The sequence below is a fragment of the Entelurus aequoreus genome, linkage group LG13 (genome assembly GCF_033978785.1).
Source record: "Entelurus aequoreus isolate RoL-2023_Sb linkage group LG13, RoL_Eaeq_v1.1, whole genome shotgun sequence".
Classification (NCBI taxonomy): Eukaryota; Metazoa; Chordata; class Actinopteri; order Syngnathiformes; family Syngnathidae; genus Entelurus; species Entelurus aequoreus.
In genome coordinates, this window is record NC_084743.1 from 52,457,792 (window position 1) to 52,481,795 (window position 24,004).

The 24,004-nt window shown below is 38.3% G+C and overlaps 2 protein-coding genes across 3 annotated transcripts in view; both read right to left on the bottom strand.

Moving 5' to 3' along the window:
* LOC133663904 (ras and Rab interactor 2-like) overlaps nt 1-6,410 on the bottom strand; it is a 41,985-nt gene extending 35,575 nt beyond the window's left edge. Inside the window, exons 1-2 of the mRNA XM_062068631.1 lie at nt 6,252-6,410; nt 5,960-6,175 (exon numbers count right to left, since the gene is read on the bottom strand). Of these exons, the coding sequence (XP_061924615.1) occupies nt 5,960-6,139 (180 nt within the window). The 5' untranslated portion in view covers nt 6,140-6,175; nt 6,252-6,410. The remainder of the gene's footprint in view (nt 1-5,959; nt 6,176-6,251) is intronic.
* A 1,401-nt stretch (nt 6,411-7,811) lies between these two features.
* LOC133663905 (NAD-dependent protein deacetylase sirtuin-2-like) lies at nt 7,812-23,743 on the bottom strand. Of its 2 annotated transcripts, none has more exons than XM_062068633.1 (16): nt 23,565-23,743; nt 23,392-23,438; nt 23,226-23,274; nt 20,174-20,284; nt 20,054-20,095; nt 19,876-19,982; nt 19,664-19,720; nt 19,495-19,563; nt 19,284-19,413; nt 19,164-19,223; nt 19,003-19,058; nt 18,851-18,927; nt 18,717-18,768; nt 18,556-18,623; nt 13,085-13,151; nt 7,812-9,485 (listed from the first exon to the last, which is right to left on the bottom strand). In XM_062068633.1, exons 1-16 carry the CDS (start codon nt 23,578-23,580, stop codon nt 9,366-9,368), a joined length of 1,128 nt encoding a protein of 375 aa, XP_061924617.1. In that variant the 5' UTR covers nt 23,581-23,743; the 3' UTR covers nt 7,812-9,365. The 2 variants fall into 2 exon arrangements, with proteins under 2 accessions (XP_061924617.1, XP_061924618.1); XM_062068634.1 differs by having other exon boundaries at nt 23,589-23,739.
* Nucleotides 23,744-24,004: the final 261 nt, after the last annotated feature.

Genomic DNA, 24,004 nt, shown 5'->3' on the forward strand with positions numbered 1-24,004 from the left:
GAGGACTTTACTTGACTGTGAAGTTATTTTAAAAGAGCTATATTTATGTACAAGAAGAAGAAAGACGGGCATGTCTGGATGATCCGCCTCCATCTTTGTTATGTCCGTGCCTGTGTGTGGCGCGGACTTTCTGGCGTCACTTCCTGTGTGGTGCGCGGTCTTTCTGGCGTCACTTCCTCTCCGAACTCACTTTGTAAACGATCAATGAGTCCATACAAAGCTAAGTGCCGGAGATTCAAGAATTGCACAGCTGACTTACCCGTGTAAAAATTTGTCCGAGGAGGGGGACCTCAAACGCTGGTTTATTGTGGCTGAAACGGGGCTTAGGCTAAATAATTATTTGTTTAAGGGGTTAAACGACTTAGTGTAGACATGGCCTTAGACCCATGTAGCTAGGTAGTTTACATCAAAGCTGCAAGCTACAAAGAGAGAAAATGGACTGCTAATCTAGGCCGAAAAAATATGGAGAAAATACAATGACCTGGATGTATGAGAACATCCATCCATACGGAGAAAATCCATGATGATTGGTTGGTGTTCGTGTGATGAGTCACAATTGGCTAAGGTTAGGGCAAAACATTACGGACTGGCCAATCAGAAGCAAGATAAGGCGGGCCATCGAAAATAGTAAGCAAAATCATAAGAGTCACGCATGTCACATGAGGACGAGGGAGTCGGAGACAGAGGGGCGCTTCAAGCTGACGACTCAAAAAAAAGAATGGATGTCGGCTGTCCCCAACTAAATGACAGATAGTTAATATTAATGGACCCTTATTTGTACACTCTCAGTTACATTAACATTGATATTATAAATGTGGGCTCATAAATATAAATGCCGTTTAAATGTAGCTTTGATGTAGTAAGCTACTTTTGCTTTTGTGCAGTTTGTAGTGTAGTTTGCTACAATTCTTCAGGGATAGCTTCCACTGTAGCTGAGCTACATTTGATTGAGAGTAACTTGTAGCTTAGCTTACTACAATTTCCAAGTAGCTTGACAATCACTGTTAGTTTGTATGTTCAGCAACTAGCAATGCTGCGGATGCTAGTGTCACAATAAAGCTGCATCCGTTCAGCACTCTGCTTTCTAAAACCTATAACTCATAACTCTTTGTGTTCGGGTTCAAAAATATAAGGTCCTGTATCATAATTTTTCGCAAAGTTATCGTTGTTGGCTCTCACAAAGTCTGCTTGATTTGCATTGTTGTTGATGGGGAAGGGATCTTTGTTTTCTAGCGCAACGTCACGCGATCACATAACTGGCTTCCTCACCTGAGATCGGTAGGTTGGAGTTCAAATCCCAGCCGAGTCATACCAAAGACTATAAAAATGGGACCCGTTTCCCTCCCTGCTTGGCACTCAGCATCAAGGGTTGGAGTTGGGGGTTAAATCACCAAAATGATTCCCGGGCGCGGCGCAGCTGCTGCCCACTGCTCCCCAAGGGGATGGGTCAAATGCAGAGGACAAATTTCACCACATCTAGTGTGTGTGTGACAATCATTGGTACTTTAATCTTTAATCTTAATTAAATCCCTTTGGGAATCTCTGTGAGATTGAAACTACTTCTATCATATCTATTTATTTGTAAACTTTGGAAGTCTTTAGGTGTCATAAATCAGATATATGTGATGATAGCTTCAATATAGAGGCATCTTGCCTTTCCACTTTACTGGTATTTTAAGGTCACAATATCAATAGAAATTAGGGCTGTAAAAGTTAACACGATAATGCGTTGACTACAAATTCTTTCAACTGCGATAATTTTTTGAAACGTGCATGTGTTCTGACTCATTTTCATACTTGCCAACCTTGAGACCTCCAATTTCGGGAGGTGGGGGGGAGGGGGGGCGTGGTTAAGAGGGGAGGAGTATATTTACAGCTAGAATTCACCAAGTCAAGTATTTCATATATATATATATATATATATATATATATATATATATATATATATATATATATATATATATATATATATATATATATATATATATATATATATATATACATCCTGAAAATATGCAAACAAAACAGTGTTTAGATAATTGATACTTCTTGCATAAATAAATCTTAAGGAATATAACATAACTGGGCTTCTGAGGGCTTCAAAATGTAATGAATAAAATGCTAAAGTTGTTGATAAACAAGCAATTATTTTAATAATTAAATATGGTCATTTTAAATGAATTATTATGATCATTTAAAATTAATTATTTCAAATATGTTTATTTTAATGTATAATTCTATGGCTGGATGTAATAAGGAGTCAGAAAAAATACAAATAAAAATAGAATTAATTTTGATGTTTTTAGCAAAATATAGTAAAAATGTATTTAGTTTTTAAAAAAAAAAATTAATAAATATATTTATTTTTAGGTAAGATAAACATAATAATACAATTTATCTCTAGACTGGATGATTTAGTTCTTGTCACCCTGTTGTCCTCCCGTCTCTTCCCCAAGGATGGCTCCATGAGCTGGGCAAACGCCTGGAGATGCCCTACGTCAACAACACGGTCGGCGGCCCTTCGGTGCGCAGCTCGTACATCGCCGCCCTCTACTTCACCCTCAGCAGCCTGACCAGCGTCAGCTTTGGCAACGTGTGCGCCAACACGGACGCCGAGAAGATCTTCTCCATCTGCACCATGCTCATTGGCGGTATGCCGGACGCCTCGTATGGAATAACGTGATTGGGCAGGCACGCTGTTTATATTGTGGGAAAGCGGACGTGAAAACAGGCTGTCCTCACTCAGGTCCGCATGGAGTTGGAGGGGGCGTGGCCTCCAGCTCCGGCTGAAAATCGGGAGATTTTCGGGAGAATATTTGTCCCGGTAGGTTTTCGGGAGAGGCGCTGAACTTCGGGAGTCTCCCGGAAAATTCGGGAGGGTTGGCAAGTATGCTCATTTTTGAACCTCGGTCTATTCCCTAGCGTGAGAAAACGTAATAACGTTCAGTTACTGTTGAGCCACAAGCTCGAAAATTGCGAGCAGAAATGCACAAAGAAATGGGGACATTATGAAAATCTCAGGTCAAAAGCCATGGCAAGTCGTTCTCCTGACAGGACAAGACTATTTATCTTCGATGGCAGTGAGACGACATCATCGGAGCGAACGCATGCTGGAAGGGAGGTAGAGCTTTACTTCCATGTTTTGAATACGGTTGAGTGCATTGATAACATAAAATGTAGATTGTTACACTAACCACTGTAGTAAGATGGAATAAAAGCTCAGCAGAAAAACAGACGGTAGAGAGGAAGTCTAGAGTCAAGACACCTCTTCTCAAACCAATCCCACACTTCCGGCTTCACAATAATAATGCTATGTGTCAAATCCGGTCAAACTACTAAAACAAACTGAAAAATTGTCTTACATTAGGATCATGCTTTGTAAAAAATGTTTGTAATGTAATCTGTGATACTTGTACCAAAATAAATGTTTTCTGGCAGATTTAACTAAAGTGTATATTCTTCTATAACCGGTTCTGATTGATAGTTCGCAATTACATAATTTTTTAGCAGGCTGAATATTACATTTTGATAATAAATAGAGAAGGTTAAAACATTGTCATGCAGAGATATGAATGCAATAAACTTGTACAACATGCAATGTACAGAATATCAGAAGCATTTTTTAGGTAGAAATATAAGAGATAGAGATTACATTACCGCCTTTGAAATTCAAAGCATGATCATAACAATTGATGCGTGAACCTGCTGTCTAAATATTGTGTTGCTCCTCATCTACCATGAATTGATTAACGTGGACCCCGATTTAAACAAGTTGAAAAACGTATTGGGGTGTTACCATTTCGTGGTCAATTGTACGGAATATGTACTGTACTGTGCAATCTACTAATAAAAGTCTCAATCAATCAATCAATGAATCAATCTAAATTCAAGTGCTTCTACAGCAGCAATACAAATTCTGTAATCCTACAAAATACAAAATCTAGCAAGACAACAACACTTTTTTATAGTCATTAAAAGCATGTATATGTATTTTTGTGTTGAGCTGTTTAAAAAAGCATAATGTTTAAACAAACATTTCATTAAAGTAAACTAATGTTTAGTCATGGTATTTAAAACTTGAAAAAGATCTGTCTAGATCAGTGGTTCTTAATCTGGGTTCGATCGAACCCTAGGGGTTCGGTGAGTCGGCCTCAGGGGTTCGGCAGAGCCTCTGCCACGGAGGTAAAAACACATCCGACTTATCGTGTAAATAAAAACTTCTCCCTATCAGCGTATTATGGACACCCCCAAACAATGTTCCCTCTAATTTTCCATCTGATTTGCAGGTTTTTTGATTGATTGATTTAAAATTTTACTAGCAGATTGCAAAGGAAGAGAATACACGGTACAGTTTACACAGTACAGTACATATTCCGTACATCCATCCATTTTCTACCGCTTATTCCCTTCGGGGTCGCGGGAGCCTATCTCAACTACAATCGGGCGGAAGGCGGGGTACACCCTGGACAAGTCGCCACCTCATCGCAGGGCCAACACAGATAGACAGACAACATTACAATTGACCACTAAATGGTAACAGCCGAATAAGTTTTTCAACTTGTTTAAGTCGGGGTCCACGTTAATCAATTCATGGTAATGTGTGTAAGGTGTGTAATTTGTTGTGAGTTCATGCACTGTGTTGGTTTTGTTCTTTGAACAAGGTGATGTACATGCACGGTTCATTTTGTGCACCAGTAAAAAAACATACAACTTTTTCTTGAATTTGAAAAAAATATACACTACCGTTCAAAAGTTTGGGGTCACCCAAACACTTTTGTGGAATAGCCTTCATTTCTAAGAACAAGAATAGACTGTCGAGTTTCAGATGAAAGTTCTCTTTTTCTGGCCATTTTGAGCGTTTAATTGACCCCACAAATGTGATGCTCCAGAAACTCAATCTGCTCAAAGGAAGGTCAGTTTTGTAGCTTCTGTAACGAGCTAAACTGTTTTCAGATGTGTGAACATGATTGCACAAGGGTTTTCTAATCATCAATTAGCCTTCTGAGCCAATGAGCAAACACATTGTACCATTAGAACACTGGAGTGGTAGTTGCTGGAAATGGGCCTCTATACACCTATGTAGATATTGCACCAAAAACCAGACATTTGCAGCTAGAATAGTCATTTACCACATTAGCAATGTATAGAGTGTATTTCTTTAAAGTTAAGACTAGTTTAAAGTTATCTTCATTGAAAAGTACAGTGCTTTTCCTTCAAAAATAAGGATATTTAAATGTGACCCCAAACTTTTGAACGGTAGTGTATATATATATTTTTCACTAAAGAAGGGTTCGGTGAATGCGCATATGAAACTGGTGGGGTTCGGTACCTCCAACAAGGTTAAGAACCACTGGTCTATCCATCCATCCATTTTCTACCGCTTATTCCCTTCGGGGTCGCGGGGGGTGCTGGAGCCTATCTCAGCTACAATCGGGCGGAAGGCGGGATACACCCTGGACAAGCCGCCACCTTATCGCAGGGCCAACACAGATAGACAGACAACATTCACACTCACATTCACACACTAGGGCCAATTTAGTGTTGCCAATCAACCTATCCCCAGGTGCATGTCTTTGGAGGTGGGAGGAAGCCGGAGTACCCGGAGGGAACCCACGCAGTCACGGGGAGAACATGCAAACTCCACACAGAAAGATCCCGAGGCCGGTATTGAACTCACGACTACTCAGGACCTTCGTATTGTGAGGCAGATGCACTAACCCCTCTGCCACCGGGTTCGGTGAATGCGCATATGAAACTGGTGGGGTTCGGTACCTCTAACAAGGTTAAGAACCACTGGTCTAGATACACCTAAATAATGATGAAAAATTATACTTGCAATTAATCGCAATTAATTTTGAGTTAACTATGAACAAACCGTGATTAATCGCAATATATATTTTAATCGTTTGACAGCCCTATTAATAGAAATACATTCTCATGTAAACCAATAGCAGCTCACCCCAGCAGGCGTCCCACAGAGGGCAGAGTGGGCCTTCGCTCTATCCCAGGGCGCCACAGGGCACCAGCCTCTCTGACAGCCTCGCAGGTGCTCCAGGAGAGACATGTTCCTCATGCTGCGCCTCCTTGGAATGGCTGCTGTCCCGTTAACTGGACAGGGATCCGCCCTGGACACGTGCATGTTGCTTTACAAACGACCCTTGCGCCACCCCTGATGCTGTGTGTGCACAAGCAGAGAAATGACAAAAAAAAATCAGATTGTGTCACAAACTGTAATCTTTTGTTGTACTTACATGCTTTGTGGCTATTTCACTTCATCTATACTCAAACGTCTCCACGTGATGCAAGCCTCTCTTCCTTTCTGCATGGCACAATCTATTTCAGCACAGACTGAAAAATGGGAAGCTAACGGTGTTGTCAGAAATCTTCCAAGAAAGCAACGAATGAACAACTGTCACTTGGTGCGTCTGTCCTTTTAACGTGCTTGCAGTTTAAAGTCAAACTGTTCACTTGTGGTTTCTCTCTCTGCGGTTCGCCCTGCAGCATGACATACAAAATGGGTCCTGTTGTATTGTCTTTCTTTAGAGGCAGCAACAAATATACGTCATCAATGCATATAGAGACACTAGTTTCGGTTGCATGATCTCAAAGCCTTTGTTATGTTACTAGCATATATTTGCATTGATAAAACTATATTATTTCATTCTTAAAAGTACTGTACCTGTCAACATTTGTATTTGGAGAAAAAAAAGGACATTTTCCAGAAAAATATGTCAAATTGTGATGGGGAACAACCTGAATGTCCACTGTGGTGCAAACGTGTTATTTTACCGATGTGCTTTTATTTTGAAGGCCCGGCTTTATTGCCTACAAGATGCATTACATTGAAGTTTCACAGAGGCTTATGGCTTTCTGTGGCCCTAGACAAGATTTGGTTTAGCTTTAATATTAATCTTTTAATTCTTTTACAGTGTTTTGTTTTTTTAAATGTGATTTCAAACATTTCAGTGTATGTTCTGAGATGTTGAGGTGATAATTATGAACAATATTATATTGTAATTTACTGTATTATATTCTTTTGTGGCTCCCACAAACTCAACTTACATATTAAATGCTCAACAAAGTAAGCTTAGTGTTGCTGACATGTTCCCAGACTTGGCAGGAAGATATAAAGTCATGCAAATGTTCACTACAAATCTAGATATGGATATAGTTAACTAACTAGGGAGCTGGTTAAGTTCTTTCAGGCTAAACTTGTCCAACCAGGCCTTTTTTATGCACCGTCATGGTGCAGCACAGAAGGACATTTTCCCAAACTATTTCGACAGATGCGAGCATAGTCCTTAGAATTCAACAACCAAAGAAGAAGGCATTAAAAATCAACTGCGCAAAAGTCTTACATCTCCATTAGAAATGTTGTTTAAGAACTACTTTTACATCACACAAATGTCAGATGTAGACCACTTCCTGATTAATGGAGGATAACAAACCAAATTCTAAGTGGCTCGAACTGTAGTAACACGTTCTGGGAATAACTTCTTTATCCAGAAGCTCATCAAAATGCAATTTTTCTTTGACCCTTGTCACCCCTTTACAATGTTTGATAAAAATCGGTTTTATATTTTTAGTGTAATCCCCCTAATTGTGCTGCTCATTCTATTTACTGTTTTGAAAATTGATTGCTGTGAGAAAGTTCACTGAGTGGAATTTTGCACTGTACATTTCACCCTGGCTTTATTAGAATGTTTTTAGTGGTTGTGTGACCTAAATCAGGGCTTATCACTCACACAAGTGGTTAAATGCATGCGGTTGAACAATAAAGCAGACATCTTCAATAAGACAAGAAACATAAATTAGTTTAAAAAAAGTAAAATTTATTGCCAGACTTTATTTATGCATTGTTTTGCACATATATGGTAATATTGAGTTCACTCATTAAACAGATGTTACATCGCATTGTAATTTTTTTGTCAATATTTGTATTGAACACACATAATGTGTTGTTGAATATTGCAATTTCTGTCCAAGCAAATTAAATATTTCAAAACTGCCACATCACCCCCCCCACCCCAAAAGATTAAAGATTGCACTGTTCTTACTGACGACCCACCTCACTTTACTTACAGTACAAAATTGTTCATTGTTAGTCCATTACATAATTATTTTTGACTGTAACAAGAGAAACAATGTTAGATCAAACCAAGCAGACTGGTTATAAGATTCCACCATATTACTTAGTTGTTGTAATTCTCCTAAAATAAACCTATTGTCTGTCTTTTTTTCAACTTTCAATCTAATGAACTACACAAAATGTCTATTAGCCAAAACGAGCCTAAAATGCCACGACCGAAAATAACAGGAGTGAGTTTTTAGCATACAATTAGCAAATACACAACATTTACATAGCATTTATGCTAATCAGATGTTTCAAAAATAGCAAATCAAAATTATTCAATGATTACAATTTTACCCCCCGCTCTGTCGTTAACAGTATCTTCGGAAATACAGAAACATAAATGAGTGGACCTACTTTTGGCGGTCCCATGGCTTGAATAGGAGCTGAATTATGCAACTTCCTGTGGATCATGTTACTTGTTGAATATTCCAAATTTAGTTAGGGTAACAGTGACGACTTAGTTGTGAAATATAACCAAATTGCTGTTTTTAAATAAAACATATTGTTGAACATCGGAAGTAACGCATATAAAAAATACCATTTATTTATTGACTTAATTTTTATTGAGCATGGACTTAATATAATTAAATGTAATGTTTTTTTTTGTTCCCATTGGGATTAGTCAAAGAGAATGAAAATAAAATAAAAAAGTAAAATAAAGATTGCATGATATTATTATTAATAATAATATTAAAAAATATTTCAATAATAATAGTGATTGATACAAAATATTATGCATGTATTATAAATTACAGGTATTATATTTCATGGTGAAGTCAAAGTACTTTAAATCAATATTTTACATTTTTTTAGGTAAATATGCAATCGATTCAATCCGCTTAGTAAAAAAAATATATTAATTTCATCGGGAATTTATATGCATTTTATTTCCTAGGGACACAAATGCAACCGATGCAGTGGAATGGCCATGATAAGCATCAGTAAATCTGCACTCAATTAGATCGATAGATGTTTTGATCTTGAGTACCCATCACAGTCAACTCACTAAAATCTATTGGCACACCTCACAGGAAAATAAACAGCTGTGTGGTATACGGTATCAAAAAAAACTGAACAGACATAAGATGTTTCATTGAAGTGCAAAACAAATGCAGTTTAGAGCATGTTAGTTTACACAGAGCTTCATTTGTGAACAATAAATATAGCCATAATAATCTCCTTTCAAAGGACAACTTCTACCATCATCTAGCTTTCTTAAGGATTACACTTCTTATTTGGACTCTGGTGCCACTGAAGAAGAGCTTGCTCCTTGGCTCTGGCTCGACTTTCCTTCCACGCCCTGAGCGTCGATTCTGGCATGCTCTCGCTTGACTAATTCTTCCAGCTCAGCCTGGTGACACGAGACAACTTTTGGTGACTCAAACTGACACGGATGTCATACACAAGAACCAACAATTGGGTGCAATATTAACAGTGCAATACTGAGAAGACCCTCGGCAGTGGTGACGGGCGACCACAGAGCACAGGAACACAGAGGGTGCATTTGAAGCTGTCTGTGGTTTCTGTTGCTGGTGTGCATTTACAAGAAACTGACAATATGTCCTTTAAACTAAGCCATATTTCCAACATATATCAATCTAAAATTCACCAAAATAGAAATAACCTATTTGGTGTTGTTGTTTTATAATTTGTAAATAGTGCAATCATTTAGCATGCAATAGGGTTATTATCATTATCTTTACTCGTATTTAGTTTTTGTATTGTTTTTATTACGTTTTACTTTTTTACCGTATGTAAATCTGCACTGCAACCACAGAATTTCCACATTGTGGGATATATAAGGTCCATCCTATTGTAATGAAAAAAACTATATGTTTTCTTCTACTACACAACTGGAGCAAAATAACGACGCCTATTGGTAAATATGTTGAAGTGAATCAGGCAGCAGGAAAGAGTACAAACTTTGTACGACATAAAGCTGTACAAGCAAGAGTATACATTTGAAATACTACATTTTCATTCAGTTCGTTCATACAATGTTTTAGTTGTACTTAAGGGGGTCCTATACTATGCTACTGGATCCCAGCACTATAAAAACAAAAATACTCCATAATCCTAATGTGTACTGTTATAGATGCTACCTCAGTAGAAGCATTTAAGTCCCATCTTAAAACTCATATGTATACACTAGCCTTTAAATAGACCCCCCTTTTAGACCAGTTGATCTGCCGTCTCTTTTCTGCTCTGCCCCCCTCTCCTGCGTGGAGAGGTTATTAGATAACCACAGATGACGCGCTAGCTGTTTAAAGTCGGTACCCGGGGTGGACCACTCATTTGTGCATTGGTTGGGGACTTGTCTCCACTCAAGTGGTGGGAGTTCATAGTGGGAGTGGGTTAGGGGTCCCCCACATCTGCGGTGCCCTACATCTGCGGTCCCCTCCAAGGTTTCTCATTGTATCCCATTGGGTTGAGTTTTTCTTGCTCTAATGTGGGATCTGAGTCGAGGATGTCGTTGTTGCTTGTGCAGCCCTTTGAGACACTTGTAATTTAGAGCTATATAAATAAACTTTGATTGAATTTGGATTGATACTGGGTAAATCTGCATTCTCTCCTCTTTTCCTGACCAAGCCTACTCTGTTGCAATTGGTCAGTGGACGACACCTTCTCAAGCGGTTACATGCTAATGGCTATTAGCGAACAGTAAAGAAGAATTAGATAGTGGATATATTTGAATGACTATTGGACAATCCCAGTGTCCAACTGTGCTTTGTTCACAAAACAGCTGTGCGAGAAGTAGGGAGGGTATCATTCACATTTGAACCAATACGGTGCCAATTCCTAGTACCTGGGAATCAATACAAATACTCAATGGCATGTGTTAATGTGTTAATAAATGTTAATTCTTTATCAATAAAATATATTTTTTATTTGAAATTTAACAATAAGCTTATTATAACTATACTGTCCAGCATTTTGTCTTACACTACTGAGTCTAATGCTCAGTTTCAGTCTCTGATGCTTACCAGTAGCACTTATATGACAAAGCCAAAGTATATTAGCATCGAGGTAGTGCATTTTGGAAAATTAGAGCCTTTCTTTTGAGCGTCCTATTGTTTATGTTTTGTCTGGGACCGCCTTATAATGTCTGCAATAGGGTTGTCCCGATACCAATAATTTGGTACCTGCACCAAAATGTATATCGATAATTTAAAAATAAAGGGAACTACAAAAAATGTCAATAGTGGCTTTATTTTAACAGAAAATCTTACGATACATTAAACAAATGTTTCCTATTGCACTCAAAGAACAATTTCAGATGGTTAACAAATAAAAGGTATTAAACACATTGGGCTTTTCTTGTTGCACTCAAACAACAATTTACAATTTTCCATATTACCCGGTACATATAGTCTGCCATAATCAATGATTAGGTTAGAATAAAATAAAAAGCTATATTGACATTATATTAAATGCTTCATTATTTATGATTTACACCTCCTGGTCTGTACTTTAAGAACAATACGATTATTAGTAAATACTAAAAACAAAACTATGGATAAAAGTATACAGATAAGCCATGTAGCATGCAAAACTCACATTGTAAAAGATACAACACAAATTGTAGTAATTTGTTACAAAATTCAGTGATTTCACTTGCATTAGTTAGCTAATTGGGCGGTTTTAACTCCGCTAATATTTGGCATCGAGACAAGCAGCCGTCTGCTACGTATCTACATGTGCACAGCAGGGGAGCTGGTTAACTATGCTATGAGAGTAGCGTATGTGTGTTTGCGAGAATGGCAAAGTGTTGGCTGAGTGATGTCAGTGAGTGAGTGGGCGAGTAAAGAGAGAGGGGTGGAGTGTGCACTGTGCACTGCGCAGTAGAGTGATGAACAGGTCCGGTTTCGTCCTGCAAAACTAATAATAATCGGCGGCTTCGTTTGAAAGCAGAGCTTACCAGACCCATTGCCGGTTAAAGTGAAGGGTGTTACCCCAGACGAAAACATCGGCCTGGAGGGAATATCTCCCCGTGCTCCTCGAATACGGTCTGCATGTAGGTGTAACAACTACAATATTACCTGTCACTCTTTATAACTCATTGTGCAGCTCTGAATGCTTTAAGTTTGAAGCAAAGGTGATAATACTAATCGCCACATTTGGCGAGGCACGTTTTAAAGCAATTCTTGCAGCGTGGCGCCTCCCTGTTTTTAGTTTTGAAGCCCAAATACCTCCATATTGCGCTTCACGCATTAACCAGTAGAATTTACGTTTTTTTTGCCATTCTTCCGCTCCATGATGTTATTGCTTGTATGCACTTTGTGTGTGTGTTTTGACAAACTCAACATCATGCACCTCCTCGGCTCTGTAGTCACCGTCGCACAGCATCATATGGATGAAAAAACGGTATCTGTATTTTTCAAAAGCAGTATTGTAACATTTTAATTAATTAATACCGGTATACCGTACAACCCTCGTCTGCAATCCGTTATGTGAGGGGGGCGTACAGTTTGGAATTTGTTCATTATTTACCTGTGTTTAGTATCACTTTCTGTTGTAGTGCTCTTGTTTTGACAAATATACAGTATATACACATATATATCTACATACACGCACACCCATACATACAGCCTTATATATATATATATATATATATATATATATATATATATATATGTTTATATATATATATATATATATATATATATATATACACATATATATATATATATAAACATATACATATATATATATATATACTGTATACACACATACATAAACTGTACACACACATATACATACATACACACAATTTATATATATACATATATATACACACACATATATATAGCATAGTACCACTTTAAGAGTAGAAAAAGTAATTTCTTTCACCAACACAGCACAAATGCTTTAAATTGTTGTTGCAAGTGAAGTGCCTGACAATTAAAAAAATTACTGAAGAAACATAGAAGTAAAAAACAGTGATATTACCTTCCATCCCAGCAGCTCAGCTAGTGCCATACAGCCGTCATCGCATGTACTGATATGAGCGACATCTCTGGTTGGGGAGGAAAGAGAAACCATCCATGTATTATCTGGATCAAACATTTTCTACCAGCTATTTCTGATACTAATTCACTTAGACGGAAACAAAACTTACATCCTCTTTTATATCAGCGGTGGGAGCAGCAGAGTAGCAATGTGCTAAAATGTTCCTCTGTCTATGTTTTGTATATAAATTATTAATTTAATTTCCTGTAGCTTCGATTTTCTAAAATATTTTTGCTGTTGAATAACACACTGTAGATTTTTTCTTCTTCGGTGTTGCAAATAATACCCTTAATATTCATAACTCAGTGATACCTTAGACGTAACATGTCATTCATTTAACAGAATTCTTAGTTAGTATACATCACAACTAGGTTCAACAACAACAACATTGGTAGCAGCCACCAATCTAGCATCTTAAAGGCCTACTGAAAGCCACTACTACCGACCACGCAGTCTGATAGTTTATATATCAATGATGAAATCTTAACATTGCAACACATGCCAATACGGCCGGGTTAACTTATAAAGTGCAATTTTAAATTTCCCGCTAAACTTCCGGTTCGAAACGCCTCTGAGGGTTGACGTATGCGCGTGACGTCAATCATTGAAACGGAAGTATTCGGACACCATTGAAGTCAATACGAAATAGCTCTGTTTTCATCTCATTATTCCACAGTATTCTGGACATCTGTGTTGGTGAATCTGTTGCAATTTGTTCATTGCGTTATGGAGAAAGAAGCTGAGCAAGCAAAGAAGAAAGTTGTCGGTGCGAAGTGTCTATTTTGCGAGGGAAGTCAGCAACAACACGTACACAGCCGGCGCTTCTTTGTTTACATTCCCGAAAGATGCAGTCAAGATGGAAGAACTCGGACAACAGAGACTCTTACCAGGAGGACTTTGATTTGGATACACAGTTGTGATAACGTGAGTACACAGCTGCGCTTCCGAACATTTGATCGCTTGCTATAACTAGCTCGAGCTAGTAGCTAGTAGCTAGGAGCTAGCATTAGGATTAATTTGTGGCATATTAAATATAAGCCTGGTTGTGTTGTGGCTAATAGAGTATATATATGTCTTGTGTTTATTTATTGTTGTAGTCATTCCCAGCTGAATATCAGGTCCCACCCGCGCGCTTCCAAACATTTGATTGCTTGCCCGTACGTGCGTGTCATGTACGTAACTTTGATTAAATATATAAGCTTTATGTACCTTGGGTTAGGTGAACGGTTGTTTGGGCTGAGTGAGTGTGTGTGTTATGCAGGTGTTTGAATTGTATTGGCGGGTTATATATACGGGATCCCGTCTATATTACCCGCTCGAGCTATAACTAGCTCGAGCTAGTAGCTAGTAGCTAGGAGCTAGCATAACAAACACCTAGGTGTTTTTATGCGGGATTAATTTGTGGCATATTAAATATAAGCCTGGTTGTGTTGTGGCTAATAGAGTATATATATGTCTTGTGTTTATTTACTGTTGTAGTCATTCCCAGCTGAATATCAGGTCCCACCCGCGCGCTTCCAAACATTTGATTGCTTGCCAGTACGTGCGTGTCATGTACGTAACTTTGATTAAATATACAAGCTTTATGAACCTTGGGTTAGGTGAACGGTTGTTTGGGCTGAGTGAGTGTGTGTGTTGTGCAGGTGTTTGAATTGTATTGGCGGGTTATATATACAGGATCCCGTCCATATTACCCGCTCGAGCTATAACTAGCTCGAGCTAGTAGCTAGGAGCTAGCATAACAAACACCTAGGTGTTTTTATGCGGGATTAATTTGTGGCATATTAAATATAAGCCTGGTTGTGTTGTGGCTAATAGAGTATATATATGTCTTGTGTTTATTTACTGTTGTAGTCATTTCCAGCTGAATATCAGGTCACCCCCGGCTCTCACAGCATCTTCCACTCCCCACTAGTCCTTCACTTGCACTTTCCTCATTTAAAAATATTTCATCCTCGCTCAAAATAATGGGGAAATCGTCGCTTTCTCGGTCCGAATCTCTCTCACTTCATGCGGCCATCATTGTAAACAATAGGGAACTTTGCGTATATGTTCAATTGACTACGTCACGCTACTTCCGGTAGGGGCAAGCCTTTTTTTATCAGATACCAAAAGTTGCGATCTTTATCGTCGTTCTATACTAAATCCTTTCAGCAAAAATATGGCAATATCGCGAAATGATCAAGTATGACACATAGAATAGATCTGCTATCCCCGTTTGAATAAAAAAAATTAATTTCAGTAGGCCTTTAAAAGAAGGTACAGTACTGAAATGTTGTTCTTTATACAAGCAGAAAAATGTACATTAGAAATGACATGTTCTATTGGGATTTTATACCTAAACGTGTATAAATATAATTAAAACTACATTGCAATTGCCGTCAGAAGGACAATTTGTTTTATAATTGTATTAAAATCGTTTTGAGGAAAGAGGCAATTATAAATGAGGTGGATATTGTTTTTTAATACATTTTGCTAACTTTAACAAATGGTAATTAAAATCGCTGGAGGTAAATCAAATGATCTTCCAAACAAAACAAACACACCAATGAACAATTTCTAACAGAGACAATAATAATCTTTGTCTTTGGCATCTTCTGGTTGAATATACCAGAAGGTGACTGTATCCATTCATCAGTACAGTACAGTATCCATTATCCATCCATCCATTTTCTACTGATTGTCCTTCTTGGGGTAGCGGGGAGTCAGGGGGGATGGGGGTTTGGGTGGGCTGGAGCCTATCCCAGTAATCGCCACACAAATCATTACCTCCATCAGATATTGTTTTCACCAACTTGGCCTTAATGGTTTGTTAGCATTACCTGTTCATCATCTTATCAAACATAATGATAAAACCAGAGCCATTAAATTGGGACATTAAAAACAACAAATGGCCCCAGGGCTGCACTCAGGACACCCCTGCTTTTATTGCTTTTTGTCAGTGTGAGCAACCACAATTCTCGTCGATAAGTTAGCTTGTTAGATTCCTTTGTCACGAGCGTACATTGGTAATTAAAGAAAGAAGGCAAGTGTTATTGAAGCTGGAACTTATCAATGCTTTACAACAGTAATTTTTCATTTTCAAGTGTTTATCCAACATCGGAGAAGGTGTCTGTTCGTAGAGAAGGGATGTACGCGCTCTTAATGAGTCGATTATACACAGGAGGTTATTTCCTACAAAATGAGAAAACACAGCCTTCAGGGTCTGCACCAACGCAGCGTTAAGTTTGTTTTAGAGTTACATGCACCCTATGTGGGAGGGTTTACAGGGGGAGGAGATAGTCGGTGTAGTGAAAGCTATGTATCCAGGTTTCTAAGACTGAACTCGAAACGGAAACTTGCTAAGTGTAACAAAATGCAAGTGTCAAGATGCTTGCTGCGTAGGCAAGGATATGGCCTAAAAATCTATATCACGATAACGATATATATCACAATATATTATTTGTAGGGACGTGGCGAACGATCGGCCACGGATCAGTATTGGAAGGTTTTCATTAAGATACACATTATTATCATTTCCGATTACCAGCTTTTAAAATTGATCACAAACGCTGATACCCTCTGGCTAATATGGCATTTTTTTAATCTGCCGGTTGACTAGCTAGCAGCTAATTGTGTATCTCCATACACAATGTGGAGACACTCCCCTAAGTTAATAATAATCACTTAAATTACCACAAATAAACTGCATTTCTTAGTATTTTATGTGTCATTATCAAGTATTGGGACGTGACACACGTTACACACCGAGAGCAAACAGGAGCAGGCGTGCTAGCTAAGCTAGCTAGTTTAAAGAAAATAAGAAATAAGTACATTGAAAAGTTCAGGAAGTGTCGATGGAAACGGGTTACAGAAGAAAGTATGCAGTTATTAACATGAAATTAATGAGTATATTCATAAGAGTCTTAAGAGATAATAATATAACTGTTGGAGTGTCAGCATTGTTGTAGCCACAATGTGAGGAGGGCGGATCAAGCTATGAATTGTTAGCGTGGAGAGCAAGGGTAATATCAGTATATGATCGATACTAGAGTGATAAGGGCGATATTAAATAGGGTTTTTTTGTTAATGTTTACAAATTCATGGAATAATTCCTTGGACACATACAGGGCAAAAAGGGTTAGAATGTCTAATAGATAGTATAATTTGGTTTTGTTTAGCTTTTGTGTGCTATTGACTTTGTTTTGCTCAAACAATTGTATGTAATAAAAGAGAATAAGGAAATAGTTATAATATTGTGCTGATATATACTTATTTATAGATAATAGAACCATTTTAAAACAGGTTACAAAGGCTCCTAAATTTAATACAATTTCATATTGTATAATTTCTTTAAAACTATTATGTCAGGCTTGCTACCGACAGTTTGGTCGTGTTTGTGTTTTCCTGTGTTTGGTGTTTCAATACCTGTCCAGCGCTCTTATTTGTAGTTTCTACTTCCTGTGTTTTGGAATCACTTCCTGTCTTGGTGCTCTTGTTTGGTCAGTATTTCCTGTTTGGTCTTTGTGTTTTGAAGCCACTTTACTTTCTGTTCATGTCCTGCCAGCACAACCGGTTCTCATTAATTAGCTACCTAGTTACCTACTCTGTGGTCTTGTCGTTAGAGTGTCCGCCCTGAGATCGGTAGGGTGGGAGTTCAAACCCCGGCCGAGTCATACCAAAGACTATAAAAATGGAACCCATTACCTCCCTGCTTGGCACTCAGCATCAAGGGTTGGAATTGGGGGTTAAATCACCAACAATGATTCCCGGGCGCGGCCACCGCTGCTGCCCACTGCTCCCCTCACCTCCCAGGGAGTGAACAAGGGGATGGGTCAAATGCAGAGGACACATTTCACCACACCTAGGGGGTGTGACAATCATTGGTACTTTAACTTTAACTTAACTTTTCCACCTGGGTTCCTCCTTTTGTGCTGGATCGTTCTCTACTTGTTAGTCGGCTTCCTGTGCACCTCTCTGTTGCAAATAAATAAACTTCTACCTGGTATCCGTTTGCTATTTCCTTATCCTACAAGCATCTAGTTGCTAATTTACTGTTCCTAGCTTGTTACTTTCTGCTGCAACACAGACCCATATACCGTTCTATTAGAATGTAACAAGAACTTATTATTCTGTTGTTTGGATACAAAAAATAATTTTATTTCCTAAAAAATAGAAATTTATTTTGGGACAATATAAAATATTTCTTTAATCATTCGCCCGATTGTAGCTGAGATAGGCTCCAGCGCCCCCCGCGACCCCGAAGGGAATAAGCGGTAGAAAATGGATGGATGGATGGCATTCTAGTAACTACCAAATACTGATGCTATATTGTGTATTGTTTCTGTTTATATTTGTATTGATCCGCCTACCCCTGCAGACAGGTGTGTGAAATAGCTGGATAGAAATACGGTAGGTGCATCACATCTTACCTGTAAGCATTATCTGAGTCAAAGTCCATCCCTCCTCCAAAACCCAGCATACCTAGCATAGGGTCAGACTAAACAAACAATATGGTTTAAAGTATACCAGACACACAATTAATACTACATAAATCGGAGCCAAGTTATCAGATATAAGGTAAGGACCTCACCTGGCCGGCTTTTTCCATGTTGATGAGCAACCTGGGGCAGGTTTTGGAAACCCTGAATAGAAAAAAACAACAGAGGAAGGGAGAATGAGAAAAGATACAAACTATTCAGCAAAAGTTTAAATGATTCACAGTACCTGTTGACCAGACTTGCAAAAGGTTGCACCTGCAGAGACGTGCCCATAATGATGAGAAGATCACAGCGGGGGAAGTCCTGCATGTGCCAAGAGAAAATAAACAGATAACTTGCAACGCATCCTTTGCAAATGCAGCCTTCATGTCAGCTCACCGTCTTCATCGAGGTAAAGAACCGCACAGGCAAGCTCTCTCCAAAGAAGATGATATCTTGGAAAAGGAGGACGCACAGAGGATGACTGACATGTTTTTGGTCAAAAGTAAGGTAGATTGATGAAGGGACAGTAGAAAAATTAAATCGGGGGGGAAACTGACCTGGTTTAACCAGACTGTTGCATTTCTCACATTTTGGAATGTCATCCGAAAAGATTTGTTCTACGAAGAGAAGGAAGTTTTAGTCCCAAAACTGAAAGTGGAAATAACCTAAATAAACACCTTTCATCCAGTCCAGGTCGTACTCTTTGCGGCAGGTGAATTTGACGCAGTGGGACTTGTGAAACGTTCCGTGAGCTTCAATCAGATCGCCACCCTTAAGCCCGGCCACGCGCTCCAGTGTGTCGATATTCTAAATGGTCACAAACAAGTCAATATTAGTACGGAAACTGGTGGACGTATGAAAAAGAGACCCGATTTTTTTTCTCCTTGCCTGCGTGTAGCAGCGTTTGAGAAGACCCTTGTCTTTCAGCAGCTTCATGAAGTAGTGACAGACGGTCGGCTGTAGCAAAAGAAAGAGGAAACACAGCTGAAGTAAATCCATTGCTGAGGTTATAATTCAAGGCATGTACAGTATGTTATCATGGCTGACTTGGTTTTACCCTGAATTCTCCAGGGAAAAGCTCCTTGGCCAAGGCAAAGAAGGGCTCTGGATGTTTCTAGGATAAAAAAAAGGGGTCCAAAGTGTATAAGTTACCTTTTCACTGTCATTTGATTTATTTTGTGAGCAATCATGATAGGCATACTACAGTGTTATAGTCTATGATTTTAGGTCAGTTGCATTTGCTTTTAACAAAAAAAAACATCAACCAACCTTAAAGTAATCTAACTGGAAGATGGCCTCTGGGTATGGAAGGTTATATTTCTGCAGGTTTGCATACAGGCCAGTACCGGGTGAGCGAAAATCGGGAATCCCAGCCGCTGTGCACATTTTGAGTTATTGAAGTGAAGCCTTGTTTAAACACAACTATCTCTTCCCTTTAAATACTCACATGTAGATATGCCTGCACCAGCCAAGCAGATGATATTTTTACCTGTAAAGAAGCACATTGTAGTCAACTTTACACCACAAAAGTTGATGACAAAGTGAAACAGCACGGACGGAGACTCACATTTGCCACTTAGAATGTATTGCGCCACTCCTTCCAAAGTCAAATCATCCAAAACCTTTTCTGTTGAGCCAAGGCCCAAAGAGCGAGAAAACAAATTCCGCAGGAAGTCCACTGGCAGGATGACAGGGACAAGAGCAAAAAAATTAACTCCACTTTTAATGGTGGCTTATGATTGTTGCACAATAGTATATAAATTAATAGTTTAATCAACACTACTAATCACTTTATTGACTAATGAAAACCCAATGCTGCATCTCAAGGGGTTTTCCATTAATAAATACAAACCCCATTTCCATATAGAATAGAACATACTTGCCAACCTTGAGACCTCCAATATCGGGAGGTGGGGGGTAGGGGGGAGGGGGGAGGGGTTGGGGGCGTGGTTATTTACCGCTAGAATTCACCAACTCGAGTATTTCATACATATTTCATATATATATATATATATATATACACATATATATACAGTTTTCTGTATATATATATATATATATATATATATATATATATATATATATATACAGTTTAGTCAGCCACCCATTGATTGTCAATGGGTGGCTGACTAAATACTTTTTTGCCCCACTGTATATATATATATATATATATATACATATATATATATATATACATATATACATATATATATATATATACATATATATATATATACATATATATATATACATATATATATATATATATATATATATACATATATACATATATATATATATATATATATATATACATATATACATATATATATACATATATATATACATATATACATACATATATATATACATATATATATACATATATATATACATATATACATACATATATATATATATATATATATATATATATATATATATATATATATATATATATATATATATATATATATATATACATATATATGTATGAAATACTTGACTTTCAGTGAATTCTAGCTATATATATATATTTATTTTATTTACATAAAAGAAATACTTGAATTATCTATCCATTAGATGGCAGTATTGTCCTGTTTAACTTCTCTGTTCATGACTGAGAAATCATTTCGGCCACCGTGTTCAATGGAGAAGTCTGTTCTACATATTTACAGGCAACATACACCTTCCCCTTCGAACTGTCCTGGATGAACTGAAATTCTTGTTTCCATTCGTTTCGGAACTTGCAAGCGTATTTATATTGAGGTAAAGCGGACGTGAGAATAGGCTGTCCCCACTCAGTCTCAGGTCCGCATTGAGCTGGAGGGGGCGTGGCCTCCAGCTCCGGCTGAATACCGGGAGTTTGTCGGGAGAAAATCTCTGCCGGGAGGTTGTCGGGAGAGGCGCTGAATAACGGGATTCTCCCGCTAAAAACGGGAGGGTTGGCAAGTATGGAATAGAATAGAATAGAAAGTACTTTATTGATCCCTATGAGTTGGGGAATTGTGTTAGATGTAAATATAAACGGAATACAATGATTTGCAAATCATTTTCAACCAATATTCAGTTGAATATGCTACAAAGACAACATATTTGATGTTCAAACTGATAAACATTTTTTTTTTGCAAATAATCAATAACTTTAGAATTTGATGCCAGCAACACGTGACAAAGAAGTTGGGAAAGGTGGCAATAAATACTGATAAAGTTGAGGAATGCTCATCAAACACTTATTTGGAACATCCCACAGGTGAACAGGCAAATTGGGAACAGGTGGGTGCCATTATTGGGTATAAAAGTAGATTCCATGAAATGCTCAGTCATTCACAAGCAAGGATGGGGCGAGGGTCACCACTTCGTCAACAAATGCGTGAGCAAATTGTTGAACAGTTTAAGAACAACGTTTCTCAACCAGCTATTGCAAGGAATTTAGGGATTTCACCATCTACGGTCCGTAATATCATCAAAGGGTTCAGAGAATCTGGAGAAATCACTGCACGTAAGCAGCTAAGCCCGTGACCTTCGATCCCTCAGGCTGTACTGCATCAATAAGCGACATCGGTGCGTAAAGGATATCACCACATGGGCTCAGGAACACTTCAGAAACCCACTGTCAGTAACTACAGTTGGTCGGTACATCTGTAAGTGCAAGTTAAAACTCTCCTATGCAAGGCGAAAACCGTTTATCAACAACACCCAGAAACGCCGTCGGCTTCGCTGGGCCTGAGCTCATCTAAGATGGACTGATACGAAGTGGAAAAGTGTTCTGTGGTGTGACGAGTCCACATTTCAAATTGTTTTTGGAAACTGTGGACGTTGTGTCCTCCGGACCAAAGAGGAAAAGAACCATCCGGATTGTTATAGGCGCAAAGTGTAAAAGCCAGCATCAGTGATGGTATGGGGGTGTATTAGTGCCCAAGACATGGGTAACTTACACATCTGTGAAGGCGTCATTAATGCTGAAAGGTACATACAGGTTTTGGAGCAACATATGTTGCCATCAAAGCAACGTTATCATGGACGCCCCTGCTTATTTCAGCAAGACAATGCCAAGCCACGTGTTACATCAACGTGGCTTCATAGTAAAAGAGTGCGGGTACTAGACTGGCCTGCCTGTAGTCCAGACCTGTCTCCCATTGAAAATGTGTGGCGCATTATGAAGCCTAAATTACCACAACGGAGACCCCCGAACTGTTGAACAACTTAAGCTGTACATCAAGCAAGAATGGGAAAGAATTCCACCTGAGAAGCTTAAAAAATGTGTCTCCTCAGTTCCCAAACGTTTACTGAGTGTTGTTAAAAGGAAAGGCCATGTAACACAGTGGTGCACATGCCCTTTCTCAACTACTTTGGCACGTGTTGCAGCCATGAAATTCTAAGTTAATTATTATTTGCAAAAAAAAAAAAAAGTTTATGAGTTTGAACATCAAATATCTTGTCTTAGTAGCGCATTCAATTTGAATATGGGTTGAAAATGATTTGCAAATCATTGTATTCCGTTTATATTTACATCCAACACAATTTCCCAACTCATATATCAAATTTAATGTAAGAAACAACTTAGGTCACGGTGATAACTACAGTGATGACCAATAAATAAAGATATTATGATTTACTCTCTGAGTTTCCAACTGCTTCCTCTTCACTGCTGTCGTCGGATTGCTCCTAGCAGACAAACAAGTGAAACGACGTCATTGTACTAATTAGGTCATGTTTCACTATATGTGCTACAATGTCTACTCGTGATAGCATGCTGGATATGCAAGTATCCATTATTTTTACCTCTGGTTCAGATGTAGTGTCTTCTTCTTCCTTTTTATTAGGAGGTCCTAAAAACGTAAAACAATTCACAATGAACAGTTTTGGGAATCAATTGTTGGCGTTTATGCTAGCTACGGCCAGCTAAACAAGAGCGAAGAAATGACGTCATCCGAATAATGTGACATTTATCCTACCTGATGCATCAGACATTTATTCACCTTTTGGACCCTTTCCTAGTTCTAGGGCCCGCTTAATCTTGCTGTTTTCACACAGTTATGACTGATATTCACTCGCGATTAGCCACCAGCCAGTTAGCCTATGTTATTGTCCGCCTCAAAATAGGATCCGGGTTTCAAGTGACGTTAAGCGCGTATTTGGTTCCCCTCATAACAAACACATTCTGTGTTTCCTCAAAGAAAAAAAAAATATATTGCCTCTTTTTTTTTTTTTTTAAATACGTTTTTAAACCTTCAAGTACTAGTACGATTGACGCTGGGACTTACACATGTTTTATTATGCGACTTGAACAATTTACGAATACACAAGTACTATAATATCAATCAAAGTTTATTTATATAGCTCTAGATCACGAGTATGTCTCAAAGGGCTGCACATCCACAACGACATCCTCGGC